Source organism: Pseudophryne corroboree, chromosome 3, assembly GCF_028390025.1.
Source record: "Pseudophryne corroboree isolate aPseCor3 chromosome 3, aPseCor3.hap2, whole genome shotgun sequence".
NCBI classification, from domain to species: Eukaryota; Metazoa; Chordata; class Amphibia; order Anura; family Myobatrachidae; genus Pseudophryne; species Pseudophryne corroboree.
The window spans coordinates 577,706,341-577,731,326 of NC_086446.1; the positions used below are offsets into that span (position 1 = coordinate 577,706,341).

The 24,986-nt window shown below is 46.1% G+C and overlaps 1 protein-coding gene across 2 annotated transcripts in view; it reads left to right on the forward strand.

Moving 5' to 3' along the window:
- Positions 1 to 24,986, forward strand: part of NOLC1 (nucleolar and coiled-body phosphoprotein 1) — a 149,791-nt gene that overhangs the window by 43,925 nt on the left and 80,880 nt on the right. For both annotated transcript variants that reach the window (XM_063961382.1, XM_063961381.1), the window contains exon 8: positions 294 to 419. In XM_063961382.1, coding sequence (XP_063817452.1) covers positions 294 to 419 — 126 coding nt within the window. The remainder of the gene's footprint in view (positions 1 to 293; positions 420 to 24,986) is intronic.

Sequence of the window (24,986 nt, forward strand, 5' to 3'; positions counted from 1 at the left end):
CAGGCTTTCCTGTAACAGGTTGAGCCTTGTTACATAAAAGTTTGAGAGGTTTATCAGATAGCTAATCAATAATGTTCATGGTCTTTTTAATTAAAGCAATTGGACCGCTCCAATGCTTGTATACCAGTTTCTACCTAACCTACTTTCCTTGTGTTTTTATCTCCCAATAAGCCTTGCTGAGCAGTGCTAATCATCTCACAATGCAGTAGCTTTGGTGCATATCTTGTGGATCTTTTTGGTAGAATTTTGTTGTTTTGGCAAAGTATCTATAATTTTCTCTCCATGATGGTTAGGTCCGTACAGTGCAGTGCCTCCACCCACAGTGGCAAAGAAAGAAAATGTGAATAAGTCTACCCCTAAGGCAAATGCAAAGAAGGCAGAGCGTAGCAGTGATGAGGAGGAGCAGCCCGCAAAGAAAGGTGATGTTTTGTGTTGGTACGGACTACTTTCTGTAAGATTATAGCTTGGACTATTGATCTGTTCTTCGTACTTATCTCAACAAGTAGCTACACTTTGTATCCTATATGAGCAGTTAGCGACCCTTTAGCCACATGCTGCCACCCAAGCCTTCACTTGCAGATAACCCTGTTAGATTTGTTTGGTTTTAACTTGTAACACTTATCTGTAATATATCACATTTTAAATGTGTCTTTGATTAAATGTTTTTCTTAACTAAAGGGGTTAAGGGTGGTGTTCACTACTTCAGGTTATATATCTGTCCAGTGCAGCCCCTTTAGTGTATCTGGTTACAGCTCACTGCTTTATGTATTTTAATGACCAAAAAGATTGTTTTAAAGTGGCGGAAAAGTGTCTTTGTTAGTCATTGATACAAGATGACTGGGAGAAAATATTTCACACCTCTGTAATGGGTTTACAGCATCCTTTTCACAGATCACCAGATTTCCTAAATCATTCTGCATTTCATAAATTATTATACTTTGGGGATGGATCTCTGCAGCTCCGGAGAGTTTTCTTCAGTTTTCTTATTAAACATTTATTATTTCTCTTGCGTCCTAGAGGAACTGGGGTCCACTTTAGTACCATGGGGTATAGACTCTTCTGCAGGAGCCTTCAGCACTTTTAGACTTTTCCACAGTGTGAACTGGCTGCTCCCTCTATGCCCCTCCTCCAGACCTCAGTTTAGAAAATGTGCCCAGGAGACTGGACGCACTCTAGTGGAGCTCTATAGAGCTTTGCTGAAAAAATACTTTGTTAGTTTTTTTTATTTTACATTGAAGCTGCTGGCAACAGCTTCCCTGCTTAGGGAGCGGGGGGGGGGGGCTGAGGGGCTGAGTAGGAACCAACTTCTCAATTAGTTCAATGGTTCTGCTTCCGCTGACAGGACACCATTAGCTTCTGAAGGGTACTGAACACAGCCCAAGCCTGGCCAGCGTTCACTCCCACAGCACTGCCGCCACCCCTTAACAGAGCCAGAAGTCAGAAGGCTGGTGAGTATTTTACCGGAGTCCTGCAGAGAGGACATCGTTGGCGGCATACATGTACATGCGTAGCAGCGGGAAGCTGCGCGCCATGTCTCTCAGCACAAGGGGGGGGGGGGGGGGGGGGCGCGCTCTGAGGGCATGTTTTAAAACCTTACTCTCACTGGCAAAAAGGGCACATACATGTACAGCCGCTGATGTGCCATCCCCAGCCAGTATAAATATTACATTGCTGAGGCTGAAGGGCCCGGCTTCTCCTCAGACTTGCCAGAACACTCACTGTGTGCCATTTTTCTCCTGCAGACACGCCAGTAAAGCTCCTGAACACTGTTTCTCCTCATGGCAACGCTGATACAAGTACAGGGTGTTATAGAAGGGGCAGAGAGTATTCATTATAATTAGGTCTGTGGGCCTATTATTGGTATATGCGCTGTAAGTGGGTATTATTTCCACAATTCACATAATAAGGCGCAGTGTGGGGACTGGCAAAATCCCTCTGTGTCTCTCTGACATACTTTAGTGTGGGTCTGTCCCCAATAGCTCCCCTGTGTGATAGGGGTGTGTGTGTGTGTACAAGTGTGTAACATGTCAGACATTGGGAGGGTTCTTCCCAGGAAGAACCCATTTTAGATGCACAAGAGGGTAATGTGGTGGCCCTTCCCTCTCAGAAGGAGCTGGAGTGGGTGAGAATGTCTGTGCTGGCAAAGAAATTCTCGGAGTCTGAACAACAGACTAAATATTGGAGGCAGTCTGTGGAGGATGCACTGTTTACTGACCCCTACATATCATCCAGTTCCCAGAAAAGGTCTCTGGCCTAGATAATGCAAGGGGAGACACACAGATTCCGATACTGGCGTCGACACTGGGGATTTGAGGGGTAGACCCCAAATTAGCAAAAAGCATACAATGTATGATAGTCGCTATAAAGGAAGTGTTGGCGTTTCCTGAAACAACACTGGTCCCAGAGGAAAAGGATTATTTTAAATTAAATATAAAGCAGAAAGCAGGTTGTGACTTTTCCTCCTTCAAAGGATTTGAATGCGTTCTTTGAAGAATCCTGGTCTAATCCAGCGAAGAAATTTACCCTTCCCAGAAGGATATGTGTAGCGTACCTTTTCCCTGAGGAAGACCGGCACAAATGGGAGACACCCCCAATGATAGACACCTCCGTTTCTCAGCTGTCTAAGAAAATTGTTTTGCCTGCCCCTGGTTCAGCATCTTTAAAAGATCCAGCTGACCGTAAATTAGAAACAACCCAAAAATCCATATATACGGCTAACGGAACGGTGCTCAGGCCCACCATTGCTTGTGCGTGGGTGGGTAATGCTGTGGAAAAAATGGTCTGACAACTTGCTTGTTAACGTAGACACTTGACAGGGATGAAATCGTCCTAACTCTCGGCCGTATCAAAGATGCTGCAGGTTACTTAGTTGAAGCTATGAAGGATATTGGGTTGCTAAGTTCAAGATCCTCCGCTATGGCGATTTCAGCCCGCAGGGTGCTATGGATCCGCCAATGGAATGCTCATGCGGAATAAAAAAAAGAATATTGAGGCGCTCCCTTACAATGGAGAGGTCCTCTTTGGAGACAAGCTGGATGCCATGATTTCAACAACTACATCAGGCAAGTCAGCATTTTTGCCTTCCGCAATTGCTCAACCTAGGAAGGGATATCATGCTCATACGATGCAGTCCTTTCGGCCCAACAAGTTAAAGTCAAAGGGTACCCCCTTCTTCGCAGGAAGAGGTAAAAAATCTACAACCCCATCAGGCTCGCAGGAGCAGAAGTCAACAGCTACTTCTGCTAAAACCTCAGCATGATGCTGGGGATCCCCTACTGGAATACGATTGGGTGGGGGCACGTCTACGGTCTTTCAGCCAGGTGTGGGTTCACTCAGATCTGGATCCTTGGGTATTACAGATAGTATCCCAAGGGTACAAATTGGAATTTCAAGACCTTCCCCCATGCCGATTTTTCAAATCAGCCTTACCAGCTTCTGTTCAGGACAGAACAAAAGTGCTGAACGCAATACAGAAATTATGTCAAGACAACGTAATTTACTTAGTTCCTGTGTCACAACAGGAAAAAGGGTTTTATTCAAGCCTGTTTGTAGTGCCGAAACCGGATGGCTCGGTCAGACAGATTTTAAACCTAAAGACTCTGAACCTCTATTTGAAAAGGTTCAAATTCAAGATGGAATCCCTGAGAGCGGTGGTCTCCAGCTTGGAGGAAAAGGAATTTCTGGTGTCAATGGACATCAAAGATGCTTATTTACATGTTCCCATCTACTCTCCGCATCATACCTGAGGTTTGCGGTGCAGGACTGCCACTACCAGTTCCAAACACAGCCTTTCGGACTCTCCACGGCTCCGAGAATATTCACCAAGGTGATAGAGTGATGGGTTTTCTTTGCAAGAAAGGAGTCAATGTAAACATCCATCGGAGGATAATCCTGTAGACAAAAGCCAGAATTTCACTCTTGTGGCGGCTTCAAAGTTCTCACCTCCTGGAGGGATGCAGGTTCGGGATTCAGACTTGCAGACTAGATGGGCCAAGTGGTTCTTATCTGCCGTCAAATTCTATGTTTCTATGACTTGGATCCTGGTGACCACGGATGCAAGCCTCCGAGGTTGGGGAGCAGTCACGCAAGGGGAAAGCTTCCAAGGATGGTCAAGTCCAGAAGTACTCCTTCACATAAACATTCTGGAATTGAGAGCTGTGTACAACAGCCTTCATCAAGCGGCACACCTTCTTCAATGTTGTCCCATACAGATCCAGTCAGTCAATGTAACGGCAGTAGCTTACATAAACCGTCAGGGCGGAACAAAAAGCAGAGCAGCAATGGCAGAGGTGACAAAAATACTCCTCTGGGCAGAAAGACATGCAAAAGCTCTGTCGGCAATTTTCATTCCGGGAGTGGACAACTGGGAAGCAGACTTATTCAGCAGAAACGATCTCCATCCAGGAGAATGGGGCCTCCATCCAGAGGTCTTTGCGGAGGTGGCAAATCGTTGGGGCGTTCCTCAAGTAGATATGATGGCATCACGTCTCAACAAGAAGCTTCAGAAATATTGTTCCAGGTCGTGAGAACCACAAGCAATAGCAGTGGATGCACTGGTGACCCAGTGAGTGTTTCATTCGGTGTATCTGTTCCCTCCACTTCCGCTAATACCAAAAGTTCTCAAGATCATCAAATGAACCAAGGGTTCGAGCAATTCTCATTGCTCCAGACTGGCCAAGGAGGGCTTGGTATCCAGATCTTCAGGAGTTACTACTGGAAGTTCCTCGGCTTCTTCCTCTTTGCGAGGACCTGCTTCTGCAGGGGCCGTTAGTTTATCAAGACTTACCGCGGCTACGTTTGACGGCGTGGCTGTTGAGCGCCAGATCCTAGCCCGTAAGGGTATTCCCAATTAAGTCATTCCCACACTTATTCTGGCCAGGAAAGGGGTAACGTCCAAACATTACCATCGTATTTGGAGAAAATATGTATCTTGGTGTGAATCCAAGAAGTCTCTTGCGGTGGAGTTTCAATTAGGACGTCTTCTCCTGTTTCTACAGGCGGTTGTGGATGCTGGCTTGAGATTAGGGTCTATCAAGGTCCAAATTTCGGCCTTGTCCATTTTCTTTCAGAAACAGTTGGCTTCCCTTCCTGAGGTCCAGACGTTCGTGAAGGGGGTTCTGCGCATCCAACCTCCCTTTGTGCCTCCTGCGGCGCCATGGGATCTTAATGTGGTGTTGCAGTTCCTTAAATCGGACTGGTGTGAGCCTCTGCAAGAGGTGGAGTTGAAGTTTCTCACTTGGAAAGTGGTCATGCTGTTGGCCTTGGCTTCAGGCAGACGAGTGTCTGAATTAGGGGCTCTGTCACACAAGAGTCCTTATTTGATTTTTCATGAAGATAGAGCTAAACTGCAGACGCTTCAGCATTTTCTTCCAAAGGTTTGTGTTTTCTTTCCATATCAACCAACCTGTGGTGGTGCCAGTGGCTTCTGACACCTCAGCCGTTTCAAAAGTCCTTGGATGTCGTCAGAGCGTTGAGGACTTATGTTGCAAGAACGGCTCGGATAAGGAAAACGGAATCTTTGTTTGTCCTCTATGACACCAACAAGATTGGGGGTCCTGCTTCTAAGCAGACTAATGCGCTGGATCAGAGGTACCATTCAGCACGCTTATTCCACGGCAGGATTGCCGTTACCGAGTTCGGTAAAGGTCCACTCTACAAGGAAATTGGGTTCTTCCTGGGCGGCTGCCCGGGGTGTCTTGGCGTTGCAAATTTGCCGAGCAGCTACTAGGTCAGGGGCAAACGCGTTTGCTAAGTTTTACAGGTTTGACACCTTGGCTGCTGACTACCTTCAGTTTGGACAGTCAGTTCTACAGGAACATTAGCACTTTCCCGCCCGTACTGGGAGCTTTGGTACATCCCCATGGTACTAAAATGGACCCCAGCATCCTCTAGGACAGTGATTTTCAACCTTTTTTTTTTTTAGTCGCGGCACACCGAACAATATTTAAAAATTCCCAAGGCACACCATAAGTTCCCCACAGAAAAAAACATAAAACACACATTGGCCCTCACAGCAAAAAAAAAAAAATCCACACATACATTGGCCTACACAGTAGCTCCCCACATAAATCATGTTGCTCACACACACATCCTATTGCTCCCCACATAAATCCTATTGCTCCCCACATTAATTATTCACATTGTTCCCCCCCATAAATCCATATAAAGCCTTATTCTCCCCACATAAATCCTATTGTTCCCCACAGGAGAAATAAAATAACAAATATTAGCCCCTACCGGTCAGCTGTCCTCCTCCCTGTCCCTCGGTTGCAGGGGTTGTTCATAGTGGAGTGCTGCAAATACTGAGCAGGGGGCGGTCGGGCAGGTGTGGATGTGGGTTGGCAAGGAAAGCTGTGTATGCAGCCGGGAACTGGAAGATGTGTAAGCAGGCGATTGGGCTGGCTGGGTGGTAGACGCGGCGGCCGTGACCTAGGATATCACACCACCACGTCTTCAAGGCATAGGTCACGGCCGGAGCATGACTGATCCTCTAAAAAGAGCCCGGGCCAACAGTTCATTCTGAAGGTGCAGGCTCTGGCTCCGTGGCACACCTTGCAACTGGTCGCGGCACACTAGTGTGCCACGGCACACTGGTTGAAAAGCCTGCTCTAGGACGTAAGAGAAAATATAGGACTTTAATTACCTACTGGTAAATCCTTTTCTCGTAGTCCGTAGAAGATGCTGGGCGCTCGCCCAGTGCTCATTTTTCCTGCAGAATTACGTTTAGTCTTTTTACACAGGTTCTTATGTGTTAAGATGCTAACGTGCTGTTGCGTTATGCATGCACGTTAGCATGGGTTATGTTGAAGGCCATGTTAGGAGGCATGTTTTGTATGGTGTGAGCTGGTGTGAATCTCGCCACTAGTTTAATGTAAAATCTTCTCTCGAAGTTGTCCGTCTCCTCTGGCACAGTTCCTATACTGAGGTCTGCAGGAGGGGCATAGAGGGAGGAGCCAGTGCGCACTGTTAAAAAGTCATGAAGTGCCGAAGGCTCCTGCGGAACAGTCTATACCCCATGGTACTAAAATGGACCCCAGCAGCCTCTACGGACTACGAGAAAATGATTTACCGGTAGGTAATTTAAAATACTATTTCTCTTATGTCCTAGAGGATGCTGGGGACTCCGTAAGGACCATGGGGTATAGACGGGCTCCGCAGGAAACATGGGCACTATAAAGAACTTTAGAATGGGTGTGCACTGGCTCCTCACTCTATGCCCCTCCTCCAGACCTCAGTTAGATCCTGTGCCCAGAGGAGACTGGGTGCATTACAGGGGAGCTCTCCTGAGTTTCTCTGATAAAGAATTTTGTTAGGTTTTTTATTTTCAGGGAGCACTGCTGGCAACAGGCTCCCTGCATCATGGGACTGAGGGGAGAGAAGCAGACCTACTTAAGTGATAGGCTCTGCTTCTTAGGCTACTGGACACCATGAGCTCCAGAGGGTCGGAACGCAGGTCTCCCCCTCGCCGTTCGTCCCGGAGCCGCGCCGCCGTCCTCCTCACAGAGCCGGAAGATAGAAACCGGGTGAGTAGAAGAAGAAAGAAGACTTCAAAGGCGGCAGAAGACTTCAGCTCTTCAGTGAGGTAACGCTGCGCGCCATTGCTCACACACACACACACACACACACACACACACACACACACACACACACACACACACACACACACACACACACACACACACACACACACACCCCAGCTGGCACTGTAAGGGTGCAGGGCGGGGGGGGGGGGGGGCGGGGGGGCGGGGGGGCGGGGGGGGGGGGGGGCGCCCTGGGCAGCAATTAATATCCTCAAGGGACACTGGCAGATGTACAGATACTGCGGAGACAGTATATTATTAACCCCCGCCAGTTTTTTTGATTATTTGAGTGGGACCGAAGCCCACCGCATAGGGGGCGGGGCTTGATCCTCCAGCACTAACCAGCGCCATTTTCTCCACAGCACATGCAGAGAAGCTGGCTCCCCGGACTCTCCCCTGCTGAGCACGGTCAAAGAGGTCAAAAAAAGAGGGCGGGGCACATGTAATTGGCGCAGTGAGGGTTATTATATATATTTTTATATAAAAGCGCTGTCCTAACTCGGATTTTATTCCAGGGTCTGGTGGCGCTGGGTGTGTGCTGGCATACTCTCTCTCTCTCCAAAGGGCCTGTCTCCATATAGTTATTTCCCTGAGTTTGTGTGTGTGTCGGCATGTCTGAAGCGGAAGGCTCTTCTAGGGAGGAGGTGGAGCAGATGATTGTGGTGTCTCCGTTGGCAACGCCGACACCTGACTGGTTGGATATGTGGAATGTTTTAAATGCAAATGTGGCTTTATTACATAAGAAATTGGACAAAGCAGAGTCCAGGGATAAAGCAGGGAGTCAATCCATGGTTTTAACTGTCACAGGGCCCTTCTGGGTCTCGGAAACGCCCACTGTCCCAAGTAGCAGACACTGATACTGACACGGATTCTGACTCCAGTGTCGACTACGATGATGCGAGGTTACACCTACGGGTGGCCAAAAGTATTCATTACATGATTATTGCAATAAAAGATGTTTTGCATATCACAGATGAGCCCTCTGTCCCTGACACGAGGGTACACATGTTTAAGGAAAAGAAGCCTGAGGTAACACTTCCCCCATTTCATGAGCTGAATGAGTTATTTGAAAAAGCTTGGGAAACTCCAGTCAAGAAACTGCAGATTCCCAAAAGAATTCTTATGGCGTATCCTTTCCCGGCAAAGGACAGGGTACGGTGGGAATCCTCACCCAGGGTGGACAAGGCATTAATGCGCTTGTCCAAGAAGGTGGCGCTGCCGTCTCCAGATAGGCAGCCCTCAGGGATCCTGCTGATCGCAGGCAGGAAACTACCTTGAAGTCAATTTATACACATACGGGTGCCTTGCTCAGACCGACAATAGCGTCTGCTTAGGTTTGTAGCGCTGTGGCGGCTTGGATGGATACCTTGTCAGCTGACATTGATGCCCTGGATAAGGATACCATTTTATTGACCTTGGGTCACATTAAAGACGCAGTCCTATATATGAGAGATGCTCAGAGAGACGTTGGCCTGCTGGGTTCGAGAGCCAACGCCATGGCGATTTCTGCTAGGCGAGCCCTGTGGACCCGCCAATGGACGGGTGATGCCGACTCAAAGAGGCATATGGAGGTTTTGCCTTACAAAGGTGAGGACTTATTTGGGGAAGGTCTCACGGACCTGGTTTCCACAGCTACTGCAGGTAAATCTACTTTTTTACCTTATGTTTCCTCACAGCAAAAGAAAACGCCACAATATCAGATGCAGTCCTTTCGGTCGCATAAGTCCAGAAGAGGTCGGGGCTCTTCCTTCCTCGCCAGAGGTAAAGGTAGAGGAAAAAAACTGCCGGCTACGGCTAGTTCCCAGGAGCAGAAGTCCTCCCCGGCTTCTACTAAATCCACTGCATGACGCTGGGGCTCCGCTGAGGGAGTCCGCCCCGGTGGGGGCATGTCTTCGACTCTTCAGCCACGTCTGGGTTCAATCAGAGGTGGATCCCTGGGCAATGGAAATTGTATCCCAGGGTTACAAGCTGGAATTCGAAGACGTGCCTCCTCGCCGGTTTTTCAAATCGGCCTTACCAGCTTCCTCCCCAGAAAGGGAGATAGTTTTAGCTGCAATTCAAAAACTGTGTCATCAACAAGTGGTTGTCAAGGTTCCCCTACTTTAACAGGGGAAGGGGTACTATTCAACCCTGTTTGTGGTCCCGAAGCCGGATGGCTCGGTCAGACCCATTCTGAATTAAAAATCCCTAAGCCTGTACTTGAAGAGGTTCAAATTCAAGATGGAATCGCTCAGGGCTGTTATCGCCAGCCTGGAAGGGGGGGATTTTATGGTTTCACTAGACATAAAGGATGCATAACTTCATGTCCCCATATATCCTCCTCATCAGGCGTACCTGAGATTCGCGGTACAGGACTGTCATTACCAGTTTCAGACGTTGCCGTTTGGGTTTTCCACGGCCCCGAGGATTTTCACCAAGATAATGGCGGAAATTATGGTGCTCCTGCGCAGGCAGGGAGTCACAATTATCCCGTTCTTGGACGATCTCCTGATAAAGGCGAGATCGAGAGAACAGTTGCTGCAAAGTGTGTCGCTCTCCCTAAGAGTGCTGCAGCAACAAGGCTGGATTGTCAATCTACCAAAGTCACAGTTGGTTCTAACGACCCGGTTGGCTTTCTTGGGCATGATTCTGGACACTGAACAAAAGAGGGTTTTTCTCCCGATGGAAAAAGCCCAGGAACTCCAGAACTTGGTCAGAGACCTGTTGAAACCGAAAAGTGTCGGTCCATCAATGCACTCGAGTACTGGGGAAAATGGTGGCGTCCTACGAGGCCATTCCCTTCGGCAGGTTTCATGCGAGGACTTTTCAGTGGGACCTTCTGGACAAGTGGTACGGGTCCCATCTACACATTCATCAAAAAATCAGCCTGTCCCCCAGGGCCAGGGTGTCTCTCCTGTGGTGGCTGCAGAGTGCTCACCTTCTAGAGGGTCGCAAGTTCGGCATTCAGGACTGGGTTTTGGTGACCACGGACGCGAGCCTCCGAGGATGGGGAGCAGTCACACAAGGAAGAAACTTCCAGGGGGACTATGGTCGAGCCAGGAGGCGTGTCTACACATCAACGTACTGGAATTGAGGGCCATATACAACGGCCTGCGTCAGGCGGAGAATCTTCTTCGCGACCTACCGGTTCTGATTCAGTCAGACGACGTCACAGCCGTGGCTCATTTAAACCGCCAAGGCGGAACAAGAAGCAGAGTGGCGATGGCGGAAGCCACCAGGATTCTTCGCTGGGCGGAAAATCATGTAAGCGTTTTGACAGCAGTCTTCATTCCGAGAGTGGACAACTGGGAAGCAAACTTCCTCAGCAGACACGATCTCCATCCAGGAGAGTGGGGACTTCATCAAGAAGTTTTTGCAGAGATAACAAGTCAGTGGGGACTTCCTCAAATAGACATGATGGCGTCACGCCTCAACAAGGAAGCTTCGGAGGTGTTGTGCCAGGCCAAGGGAACCTCAGGCAGTAGCAGTGGACGCCCTGGTGACACCGTGGGTGTTTCATTCGGTCTATGTGGTTCCTCCTCTTCCTCTCATCTCAAAAATATTGAAAATTATAAGACGAAAAAGTGTGCAAACAATACTCATTGTTCCGGATTGGCCTCGTAGGGCCTGGTATCCAGATCTTCAGGAATGCTCACAGAAGATCCGTGGCCTCTTCCTCTCAGAGAGGACCTGTTACAACAGGAGCCCTGTCTGTTCCAAGACTTACTGCGGTTGCGTTTGACGGCATGGCGGTTGAACGCCGAATCCTAGCTGGGAAAGGCATTCCGGAAGAAGTCATCCCTACTCTGATAAGGGCTAGGAAGGAGGTGATGGCGAAGCATTATCACCGGATCTGGAGAAAGTATGTATCTTGGTGTGAGGCCAAGAATGCTCCTGCGGAATATTTCCATCTGGGCCGTTTTCTCCACTTTCTACAGACAGGAGTGGATATGGGCCTAAAATTAGGCTCCATTAAGGTACAGATTTCGACCCTATCAATTTTCTTTCAGAAGGAATTGGCTTCTTTCCCAGAAGTCCAGACTTTTGTAAAGGGAGTGCTGCACATCCAGCCTTCTTTTGTGCCTCCAATGGCACCATGGGACCTTAACGGGGTGTTACAGTTCCTGAAATCTCACTGGTTTGAGCCTCTTCAAACGGTGGAATTCAAATTTCTCACTTGGAAGGTGGTCATGTTGTTGGCCTTGGCATCTACAAGGCGGGTGTCTGAATTGGCGGCTTTGTCTCACAAAAGCCTCTATCTGATTTTCCATGTGGATAGAGCAGAATTGCGGACTTGTCCTCAATTTTTGGCTAAGGTGGTTTCATATGAACCAACCTATTGTGGTGCCTGTGGCTACGGGGGACTTGGAGGATTCCAAGTCCCTTGATGTAGTCAGGGCCTTGAAAATTTATGTAGCCAGGACGGCTCGGGTTAGGAAAACAGAGGCTGTTTGTCCTGTATGCAGCCAACAAGGTTGGCGCTCCTGCTTCTAAGCAGACTATTGCTCGCTGGATCTGTAACGCGATTCAGCAGGCTCATTCTACTGCTGGAGTGCCGTTACCAGATTTGGTTAAGGCCCATTCTACTAGGAAGGTGGGCTCTTCTTGGGCGGCTGCCCGAGGCGTCTCGGCATTACAGCTTTGCCGAGCGGCGACTTGGTCGGGTTCAAACACTTTTGCTAAATTCTACAAGTTTGATACCTTGGCTGAGGAGGACCTAATGTTTGCTCAATCGATGCTGCAGAGTCATCCGCACTCTCCCGCCCGGTCTGGAGCTTTGGTATAATCCCCATGGTCCTTACGGAGTCCCCAGCATCCTCTAGGACGTAAGAGAAAATAAGATTTTAAACCTACCGGTAAATCTTTTTCTCCTAGTCCGTAGAGGATGCTGGGTGCCCGTCCCAGTGCGGACCGAGTTCTGCAAGACTTGTATATAGTTATTGCTTACATAAGGGTTATGTTACAGTTTTGATCAGTTTTTGGCTGATGCTGTTTTGTTTCATACTGTTGACTGGTTCGTATATTCCAGGTTATATGGTGTGGGCTGGTATGAATCTTGCCCTTGGATTAACAAAAATCCTTTCCTCGTACTGTCCGTCTCCTCTGGGCACAGTTTCTCTAACTGAGGTCTGGAGGAGGTGCATAGAGGGAGGAGCCAGTGCACACCCATTCTAAAGTTCTTTATAGTGCCCATGTCTCCTGCGGAGCCAGTCTATACCCCATGGTCCTTACGGAGTCCCCAGCATCCTCTACGGACTAGGAGAAAAAGATTTACCGGTAGGTTTAAAATCTTATTTTTTCCGGTATACTGTCTGGGCAACAGCGTACCTGCTCCATGGGGGGGGGGGGTCACCAGCCTTCCGAGGTGCAGAGCCGCTTTCCCGCTGGGCTGTTGTTCAGCAGGGCACTGTGCCTTGGCTGTCAAAGCCGCAGCACACCACACACCCCTAATGCTGCCTGAAGGGGACATCGGTTCAAAGTACGGCTGACCACGGGCGTGGCGTACGGGACCCTCCTGGGGGTGTCCCGCTAAGATCCCCCATGTAGACCTGGCACAAAAGGGCTTGACTAGCACTTGTGTCATGTTTTAAGCTTTGAAGGAGACTTTGCCAGTATAAATATTCATTATACTGTAGCTCCGGCGCCTTTAGAGGGCTAACTCAGAGAGCTGCGGAGAGCCATTACGGAGCTAACTCAGAGCGGGACCTGAGGCGTTTTGGCGCCTTCCTCTGCTTACAGCAGCCATCTACAGCACACACAGCGCTTTCTGCCTCATAAGACACGCTGGAAACCTGGTACAGGGTGTAGCAAAGGGGGAGAGCCGCGTGTGTACACTATCCTGATCCTCTGTAGGATTTAAATTGTTAGTTTTTACTGTGTTTAGAAAGCTGACACTCATTGGGGCTGTGCAGCTCAGGGTGTGCTGGTGTCCTCTCTCATCTGTGACTCCTCTCACATAAGTAGGGCATGCTTGCATTATAACGGTCTGTGTGTATGTTATTGTGCTTATTGTGAAATATGGGTAAACACAAGCTGTGCAATGTGTGTCACACCAGATTCTCTCCATTATCTAATGATTCTGTTTCTGATCCGGTGGTTTACATGCTCTGCTGTCAGATTCAAATGATTATATTCAAGATGATGGGGATGACCTGGATCCCGATTCTACTCAGGGTATTGAACCCCTCATATTGGCTATAAGGGACACGTTAAGGCTCCCTCTAGAGGACGCCGCATCACAGCAGTTGTTTTTCTTTGTCCAAAACATGCCCAATGTAACTTTCCCTGATTCTCCAGCATTAGATGACTCATTCAAACAGGCCTGGAAAATTCCAGACAAATTCCAAGTGTCCAAAAAATGTTTGCACACTTTCCCATTTGCTCCTCAAGGTAGAAAATTTTGGGAAGAACCCCCTGGGGTGGATGTCTCTCGCCTGTCTAAGAAGTCTGTGCTGCCTGCCGCGGGCTCCTTTACTATGAAGGATCCTGGGGATCGAAAGATAGACTACCCTAAAATCTATATACACAGCTGCCGGCCTTTCACACAGACTGGTCATTGCGGGTTGCTGGATGACCCATGCTATTCATTCTTGGGCCACGCAAATTCAGGGGGGCCTCTCGGGGGATATGCCCTTACTAACTATGGTAACCCTCCTGAAGCACATTCAGGACACTACCTGTGTCCTCTGTGATTCCCTCAAGGAGATGGGAAACATTAATGCTCGGACGTCTGCCATGGCAGGGCCTTGTGGTTGCGTCAGTGGATTGCGGACGCAGAATCCAAACGTAATGTGGAATTCCTCCCCTGTTATGGGGAATGGCTTTTTGGGGTTGAACTGGATGCATGGATTTCCAAAGTTACGGCTGTGAAATCCACTTTTCTCCCCTCTGGGGCCCTGCCGGCGAGACGCTCCTATCCGGGACCGTCTGTCCAGTCCTTTCCGTCTCACACATTACGAATGAAGGCCAGAGGTGCCTCCAATGCAGTTAGAGGCACCAGAGGTAAGTCCAGAAAACCTGCAAGTACCAGTTCTCAGAAACAGTCCACCATTTCTTCTTCCACTAAGGCCTCAGCATGACCGTGCCCACCCACCCTGAGGGGACCTCTGGATGGGAGCCCGACTGCGTTACTTCAGGCGCATATGGGAGACCTCCAGCCGGGATGCTGGGTCAGGAAGCTCGTTTCTCAAGGCTACAAGTTGGAGTTCGACAGTACAACACCCCCCCCGGTTTGCCCTATTGGACGATCACTTCCAATTCCAGGCACTGCCCTTCAACATGTCAACAGCCCAGAGGGTATTCACGAAGGTGATGGCAGAGATGATGCTTCAATTCTGGGTCCAGGGGATCAATGTGGTCCCTTATCTGGACGATCTTCTGATAAAGGCAAGATACAGGGCGCTTTTGTTGCTCCATACCGACCGCACCATTCGTGTTTTGCCCGACCATGGTTGGATCCTCACCTTACAGAAGTCCCACCTGCAGCCAACTCGGAGGCTCCTGTTCCTAGGGATATTGCTGGATACTGTGGCCCAGAAGGTGTTTCTACCAGGGGACAAAAGGCGAAAACACTTCAGGAGATGGTCCGCATGGTGCTCCGACCTGCTTGAGTGTCCGTACATCTCTGCATAAGATTGTTAGGACAAATGGTAGCCTCATACGAGGCAATCCAGTATGGGAGGTTCCATGCCAGAACGTTTCAGTTGGATCTCCTGAGCAAGTGGTCCAGATCGCATCTCCAGATGCACCGGATGCTTCAGCTGTCACTTCAGGTCAGGATTTCCCTCCTGTGCTGGCTACAATCCTCCAATATTCTGGAGGGCACGAGTTTCGGGGTTCAGGATTGGACCCTCCTCACAACGGATGAGAGTCTGAGAGGATGGGGAGTTGTCACCCAAGGGGCGTAGTTCCAGGGCAGGTGGTCAGCCCACAAAATCCTCCTTCCAGTCAACATTCTGGAACTTCGGGCAATCTACAATGTTCTACTTCAAGCCTCTCCTCTGCTCAAGGATCACGCAATCCAGGTACAGTCTGACAACGCCACGGAGGTGGCATATATAAATCGACAAGGAAGGACAAAAATCAGAGCCTGCATGCGAGAGGAGTCAGATACTCCTTTGGGCGGAAAGAAATGCAAGAGCCATGTCGGCAATCTTCTTTCCGGGTGTGGACAACTGGGAGGCGGAATACTTCAGTCGTCCCGATCTCCACCTGGGGGACTGGGGCTCCACCAGCTGGTGTTCCAGCAGATCATTGAACGGTGGGGTTGCCCACAAATATATATGATGGCTTCTCGTCTCAACAAGAAACTTCCCTGGTATTGCTCGCGGACCAAGAACCCTCAGACGAGGGCAGTGGACACACTGGTGTCGCCTTGGCCGTACCGGCTGGTCTACCTATTCCTCCTATCTCATTGCTCCTGAGAGTGCTAAAGCGATCAGGAATCAAGGTGTCCAGGCAATTCTAATTGCCCCGGATTGGCCTCGGAGGGCATGGTACGCGGAGCTTCTGCACATGTCCGTCGAAGACCCTGGGCCTCTACCACTCAGAGTTCTTCTTCTACAAGGACTTTGTCTACCCGGACTTACGGCGACTTCGTTTGACAGCATGGAGGTTGAGCGGAACATCCTAGCTCACAAGGGCCTATCCACAAAGGTTATTGCAACCATGGTTCAGGCCAGGAAACCTGTGATGTCAAAACACTATCATATCTGGAGGAGATATGTCTATTGGTGCGAGGAATGCATGTATCCGCCTGCAGAGTTTCACTTGGGACGTTTCCTATGTTTCCTGCATGCTGGTGTGGATAAGGGCTTGCGTCTGGGTTCCATTAAGGTCCAGATTTCAGCTCTCTCCATTTTCTTTCAGAAGAAATTTGGCAGTGTTGCCAGAAGTTCAGATCTTCTTGCAAGTTGTACTCCACATACAACCTCCCTTTGTTCCGCCTACGGCGCCCTAGGTTTTGGATGTAGTGTTGAAATTTCTACAGTCCTCCTGGTTTGAACCTCTGATGACTGTAGAAGACAAGTACCTCACGTGGAAGACTGTGTTGTTACTGGCCCTGGCTTCTGCTCGACGTGTTTCAGAATTGGGGGCCTTATCGTGTAAAAGTCTGGTCTTTTACGAGGACAGAGCGGATCTCCGGACTAGACGGCAGTTCCTGCCGAAGGTTGTCTCCGCGTTTCATCTGAATCAACCTATTGTGGTTCTGACGCTTCTGCTTCTCCGGAGGCATTGGATGCTGTGCGTGCCTTGAAGGTAAGCGTACAGCTCGGGTCAGAAAGCCTGATTCCTTGTTCGTGCTCTATGATGTGCAAAAGGGTTTCCCTGCTTCAAAGCAAACCATTGCTCGTTGGATTAGACTTACTAACTAACAGGCCTATGTGTCAGCAGCCTTACCTGTTCCTAAGTCTCTAAAGGCCCACTCTACTAGATCAGTGTGCTTTTCCTGGGCGGCTGCCCGTGGAGTCTCGGCCTTGCAACTATGTCGAGCTGCTACCTGGTCGGGGAAGAACACCTTTGTGAAGTTCTACAAATTTGATACCCTGGTCAAAATGGATACCCAGTTTGGGCAGGTGGTGCTGCAGCAGTCTCCGCCAGTTCTGGAGGCTTTGGGATGTCCCCATAGTACTAGTTTCCCCCAATACCCCTTATGGATGTTGGAGAAAATATGATTTAGTGTTCATTCTAGGATTTTTTTAGGGCAGGGTGCTGATCATTTGAGGAGGGCACATTTTTATTTTGAAGGGCACATTTTTGATGTGACTCTTTGCGCACAAAGCATAGCACATATGTTTATAGTTAATTTTTTATTTTAATATATATATATTATTCCCTTTAATGTATCATTTACCGTTACATACATATAGGACACCCATGTAACACCCAACATCTGTACTGAGAAAAATAGTATATTTGTCCAGTCTTCTGGAAAGAACGGCTATAGTATATACACATAATAAGTAGATAATAATAAATGCCTCCTCCACTGATGAAGTAGTTATAATCCCTATGTGTTATAAAACAGAAAAGTTAAGCAGAGGGTTAAAATCTTCAGTATAGGTACAAAATAAGTCTGTTCTTCTACTAAGGAAAGAGTGTAAGCAGTACATGCTCACTGCTTACCCTGTTCTTTCCCTCTATATCGTCTATATCAGAGTGCTGAGTTATGTCGACAGCCACAGCAGTGATGCCATTTGCAGTGCCTCCTCTGCCATCCAGTTCATTAAGGATAGGAACTGTTTCCAATTTCAGAGGTAGGCAAGGAGTAGACAACTACATTGTAACATGCACTCTGTTGCATTCTGTATACAAGGGGGCTATTTATGATCCTGCAGGGTGCACTGAAAAAGGGCAGGGTGCTTTTTCACATTTCAAAAATGGGCAGGGTGCAGCACCCTGCTGAAACAGCCTAGAAGGAACACTAGGATTTAAATGAATCTAAAACCAGGGGTTAAAAGAACTAGTTCTGTGCGCAAGAGCAGCCAATCAGTGTAAAACTCCTGAAGGTATCCTTAACCCTTCACCAACAGTGCAAACATAGACAGAAAAAATGGAGAAACACTTAACTAGCGCTTCTGTTCAGTCCGTAATTCGCTCAATTCTCATCAGGTCATCCCCAGTACATATATATGTAATAGAAAATGAGGGGTAGAGAATATAGTGTAACACAATTTTTAATACATAAATAACATAAAACCGTAAAATCCAAGGTTTGTGCAAAATGGCATATAATTGACAAGGAAGTAATCCAGTCAGTTTATGTATTGGAGGTTTACCAGATAAGTTGGAACTGTGTATTAGACAGTTCAATAACAGCTTAAATGATGCAGTGGGGATCCCAGGAACGTCACTCACATCGGTCTTTAGTGCTGAATTCAACAGGTATCGCCCCAAACAGTACTGGAACTGAAATGCCTCCTCCACCAACGCGTTTCCTCCCCCAACTGGGGTCTTTATCAAGGTGTCAATATGCCAAACGTCTGATTCTATTTAAATTGTGAATGTCCAATGGGATACCACCGTGCACAGCTGTCTGTAACTAGACATCAAAATCCTACAAGTCCCAGCGTCCTCCAGCCGCGCACGATGCTCCCGCTAGGTCACTTCCGGTATCGCGGGTTGTCATGGTGCTCCCGCTAGGTCACTTCCGGCATCGCGGGTTGTCATAGCGATGTCGGGTTTTTTTCGAATGCAATCATATACCCGCTTACCCGTGTCTCTATTGTGATTACATATCTGAAGGTCCCGATCTGCTGAAATATCAATTGTTTAATGAATGTGAATTAGAAAAGACCTCCAGGTTGATTGTATTCGCGTCACGTCACTTCCGGTATCTCCGGTTGTCATGGGGATCATGGATTTCCTCGAACGCAATTTTCTTACAAGTTCTATATATTCCTTTATAATTTGTAGATCCTAGAAATTCGTGGGTAGATACAAAAGTAAATAAAACGTCCCGGTATTAAAAATCATCAAATCCCATCTGAAGAGATTTTTTTCGGGCACATAGCACAGTTGTCATGGAGATAGAAGTGCAATCTACAATAATCACAAAAAATGCTTTTTTAAAACACATAATTAATCAAAAAAATCCTAACTTAAAAACCATTTTAATTCAAAATCGATATTTAGGCCGCCAGGTGTCAATGTCCCTAATTCATAAATGGCTTGCATTTCTGCTCTAGCAAGCTGATTTGGCAGATCTTTCTTCCTCCAATGATTTTTTATGTGTTTAATTCCACAAAAGCATTTAATCCCTGCTATGCTACAGTTATGGTGAACCCTAAAATGCTCAGATAGCGCATGGGTTGTGAGGCCTTTTTTAATATTTCGTAAATGTTCGCTAATTCTAATCTTTAGCGATCTTGAAGTGCGGCCTATATACCATAGATTGCACGTACATTCAATCGCATATATAACACTGGCAGTATTACAAGTAATAAAATCTTTTATTTTAAAATCTTTATTATTAATTAAAACTTCTGTTATTTTTCCGCCACTGCTTATTGTGCTTTTGCATCCGATACATAATCCACATCGAAAGAAACCTTTCGATTTTACTGTACACATAGGTCTTTTAGCAGGTAGGGCACTCCTCACGAGGTTTGTTCTTAAGTTCGGGGCCCTCCTGTAAATACATTTGGGTTTCTCCGGTAATAATTGACCAATAACAGGGTCTTTTTTCAAGATTCCCCAATGTCTGTTGAGGGATTTCTCTAGGATCTTATGCTGGCTATTAAACATAGTAATGAACGCCCAGTCATTATGTGACCCCTTATCCTTGTTTTCTCTCTTTTTCGGTTGCAACAATTCCTTACGGTCAAATTTTGCCACCTTTTTGTTTTGATGTTCTCTATTTTTTCACTTGAGTAACCGGAGGCCTTAAATTTAAGTTCCATCTCTTTCGCCTGAGCTTCATATAGGTCATAATTAGTGCAGTTACGTTTTAAACGTATAAATTGGCTATCAGGGATGGAGTTAAGCCAATTCGGATGATGGCAGCTAGTAGCGTTAATATATGCACCTGAATCGGTAGGCTTGATAAAAGTTTTGGTCTCTATCCTACTATTTTCGATAAAAACAGTAATATCTAAAAAATTAATAGTTTCCTTATTACTATCGAACGTAAAAAATATGTTTTCAGTATTGGAATTGAGATATGTAAAAAACTGCTTCAGTGTTTCTTCACTACCCTTCCAAATAAAAAAGACATCATCTATGTACCTCTTCCAGGACACCAGGTTCGCCGCAAAGGGGCAATTATTCCAGATGGTAAGGTCCTCCCATTGCCCCATAAAAATGTTTGCATAACTTGGGGCGAACCTGGTGCCCATGGCGGTGCCAACGTCTTGAAGATAAAAACTACCCTCAAAAGAAAAATAATTATTCTCTAATATAAAAAGTACCCCCTTCTTGATGAATTCCTGCAAGTGGACATTGAGCTCACTACTCTGTAGGGCCTTGGTAACCGCTTCAAGGCCTTTTTGATGTTCAATGATAGTATAAAGTGAGCGCACATCTGCCCCTACCATGATATAATCGTCTTTCCATTGGATACCTTCTAAAACATTGAGAAAATCTCGGGTGTCTTTAAGGTGTGAGGGATATTTATTGACCAGAGGTTGCAAATAATAATCAAGGAACTCCGATAGGTTCGAGGTAATGGAGCCGATTCCAGAAACTATCGGTCTTCCTGGAGGATTCATTGGATCCTTATGAATTTTTGGAAGAGCGTACAGAACGGGAATAACCGGATCTTCGATTAAGAGGAACTTATTCTCCTTGTCCGTAAGGGTCCCATTGAGAACATACTCTTCCGTCAATTTTTCAAGTTTACGGAGGATATTTTCTGTTGGATCCGATCTCAACTTATGGTAAGTACATCCATCGTTAAGTTGTCGGAAGATCTCTTTATTATAATTTTCCCTAGTCATAAGGACAATTCCTCCACCTTTATCTGAAGGTTTTATGACCAGATCTCCACATTCCCATAATTTTTTCAGAGCTTGGCGTTCTTTGAAAGTCAAGTTACAATGTGATACTTTATTTTCAACTTCCCTTATATCATCTGCAACCAATCTTGAGAAGGTCTCCAGGAAGTTTCCCCTTATAAAAGAGGGATTAAAGACAGATCTAGGTTTGAATGGAGTTTCCTCCACTTCTCTTAGATCAGTATTCTCTCTAGTAAGGAAGAATTTTTTTAGGCTGAGCTTCCTTATAAACTTTTGCAAGTCGACAAAAGTGCTGAACTTGTTTAGGGGTATGGATGGAGCAAACTTCAGTCCTTTTTCAAGTAGTGAAATTTCCTCTTTGGCTAATAAATGATCAAACCTAGATCTGTCTTTAATCCCTCTTTTATAAGGGGAAACTTCCTGGAGACCTTCTCAAGATTGGTTGCAGATGATATAAGGGAAGTTGAAAATAAAGTATCACATTGTAACTTGACTTTCAAAGAACGCCAAGCTCTGAAAAAATTACGGGAATGTGGAGATCTGGTCATAAAACCTTCAGATAAAGGTGGAGGAATTGTCCTTATGACTAGGGAAAATTATAATAAAGAGATCTTCCGACAACTTAACGATGGATGTACTTACCATAAGTTGAGATCGGATCCAACAGAAAATATCCTCCGTAAACTTGAAAAATTGACGGAAGAGTATGTTCTGAATGGGACCCTTACGGACAAGGAGAATAAGTTCCTCTTAATCGAAGATCCGGTTATTCCCGTTCTGTACGCTCTTCCAAAAATTCATAAGGATCCAATGAATCCTCCAGGAAGACCGATAGTTTCTGGAATCGGCTCCATTACCTCGAACCTATCGGAGTTCCTTGATTATTATTTGCAACCTCTGGTCAATAAATATCCCTCACACCTTAAAGACACCCGAGATTTTCTCAATGTTTTAGAAGGTATCCAATGGAAAGACGATTATATCATGGTAGGGGCAGATGTGCGCTCACTTTATACTATCATTGAACATCAAAAAGGCCTTGAAGCGGTTACCAAGGCCCTACAGAGTAGTGAGCTCAATGTCCACTTGCAGGAATTCATCAAGAAGGGGGTACTTTTTATATTAGAGAATAATTATTTTTCTTTTGAGGGTAGTTTTTATCTTCAAGACGTTGGCACCGCCATGGGCACCAGGTTCGCCCCTAGTTATGCAAACATTTTTATGGGGCAATGGGAGGACCTTACCATCTGGAATAATTGCCCCTTTGCGGCGAACCTGGTGTCCTGGAAGAGGTACATAGATGATGTCTTTTTTATTTGGAAGGGTAGTGAAGAAACACTGAAGCAGTTTTTTACATATCTCAATTCCAATACTGAAAACATATTTTTTACGTTCGATAGTAATAAGGAAACTATTAATTTTTTAGATATTACTGTTTTTATCGAAAATAGTAGGATAGAGACCAAAACTTTTATCAAGCCTACCGATTCAGGTGCATATATTAACGCTACTAGCTGCCATCATCCGAATTGGCTTAACTCCATCCCTGATAGCCAATTTATACGTTTAAAACGTAACTGCACTAATTATGACCTATATGAAGCTCAGGCGAAAGAGATGGAACTTAAATTTAAGGCCTCCGGTTACTCAAGTGAAAAAATAGAGAACATCAAAACAAAGGTGGCAAAATTTGACCGTAAGGAATTGTTGCAACCGAAAAAGAGAGAAAACAAGGATAAGGGGTCACATAATGACTGGGCGTTCATTACTATGTTTAATAGCCAGCATAAGATCCTAGAGAAATCCCTCAACAGACATTGGGGAATCTTGAAAAAAGACCCTGTTATTGGTCAATTATTACCGGAGAAACCCAAATGTATTTACAGGAGGGCCCCGAACTTAAGAACAAACCTCGTGAGGAGTGCCCTACCTGCTAAAAGACCTATGTGTACAGTAAAATCGAAAGGTTTCTTTCGATGTGGATTATGTATCGGATGCAAAAGCACAATAAGCAGTGGTGGAAAAATAACAGAAGTTTTAATTAATAATAAAGATTTTAAAATAAAAGATTTTATTACTTGTAATACTGCCAGTGTTATATATGCGATTGAATGTACGTGCAATCTATGGTATATAGGCCGCACTTCAAGATCGTTAAAGATTAGAATTGGCGAACATTTACGAAATATTAAAAAAGGCCTCACAACCCATGCGCTATCTGAGCATTTTAGGGTTCACCATAACTGTAGCATAGCAGGGATTAAATGCTTTTGTGGAATTAAACACATAAAAAATCATTGGAGGAAGAAAGATCTGCCAAATCAGCTTGCTAGAGCAGAAATGCAAGCCATTTATGAATTAGGGACATTGACACCTGGCAGCCTAAATATCGATTTTGAATTAAAATGGTTTTTAAGTTAGGATTTTTTTGATTAATTATGTGTTTTAAAAAAGCATTTTTTGTGATTATTGTAGATTGCACTTCTATCTCCATGACAACTGTGCTATGTGCCCGAAAAAAATCTCTTCAGATGGGATTTGATGATTTTTAATACCGGGACGTTTTATTTACTTTTGTATCTAACCACGAATTTCTAGGATCTACAAATTATAAAGGAATATATAGAACTTGTAAGAAAATTGCGTTCGAGGAAATCCATGATCCCCATGACAACCGGAGATACCGGAAGTGACGTGACGCGAATACAATCAACCTGGAGGTCTTTTCTAATTCACATTCATTAAACAATTGATATTTCAGCAGATCGGGACCTTCAGATATGTAATCACAATAGAGACACGGGTAAGCGGGTATATGATTGCATTCGAAAAAAACCCGACATCGCTATGACAACCCGCGATGCCGGAAGTGACCTAGCGGGAGCACCATGACAACCCGCGATACCGGAAGTGACCTAGCGGGAGCATCGTGCGCGGCTGGAGGACGCTGGGACTTGTAGGATTTTGATGTCTAGTTACAGACAGCTGTGCACGGTGGTATCCCATTGGACATTCACAATTTAAATAGAATCAGACGTTTGGCATATTGACACCTTGATAAAGACCCCAGTTGGGGGAGGAAACGCGTTGGTGGAGGAGGCATTTCAGTTCCAGTACTGTTTGGGGCGATACCTGTTGAATTCAGCACTAAAGACCGATGTGAGTGACGTTCCTGGGATCCCCACTGCATCATTTAAGCTGTTATTGAACTGTCTAATACACAGTTCCAACTTATCTGGTAAACCTCCAATACATAAACTGACTGGATTACTTCCTTGTCAATTATATGCCATTTTGCACAAACCTTGGATTTTACTGTTTTATGTTATTTATGTATTAAAAATTGTGTTACACTATATTCTCTACCCCTCATTTTCTATTACATATATATGTACTGGGGATGACCTGATGAGAATTGAGCGAATTACGGACTGAACAGAAGCGCTAGTTAAGTGTTTCTCCATTTTTTCTGTCTAGGATTTAAATACCTACCGGTAAATCCTTTAATCGTAGTCAATAAGGGATATTGGGCGCCCGCCTCCATGTGTGGACTATTCTGCAGGTTCGTGTTCTATAGTTACCTGTTAAGCTGTTGCTGTTACCAGCTGTTGTATGTTAGTGGTGTGCTGGTGTGTAAATCTCACCACCTTTTCCAATGTGTTCCTTCTCTCAGATGTCCTTTATCCTTCGGGCACGTTTTTACCTATAACTGCCTGTGGGAGGGTGCATAGAGGGGAGGAGCCAGCACACCCAGTTAAAGAAAATTATAGTGCACTGGCTCCTTTGGACCCTGTCTATACCCCATCGTACTAGTTTCCCCCAATGTCCCTTATGGACTGCGAGAAAAGGATTTACCAGTAGGTATTAAAATCCTATTTCTCTAACGTCCTAAGTGGATGCTGGGGACTCCGTAAGGACCATGGGGAATAGCGGCTCCGCAGGAGACTGGGCACATCTAAAGAAAGCTTTAGGA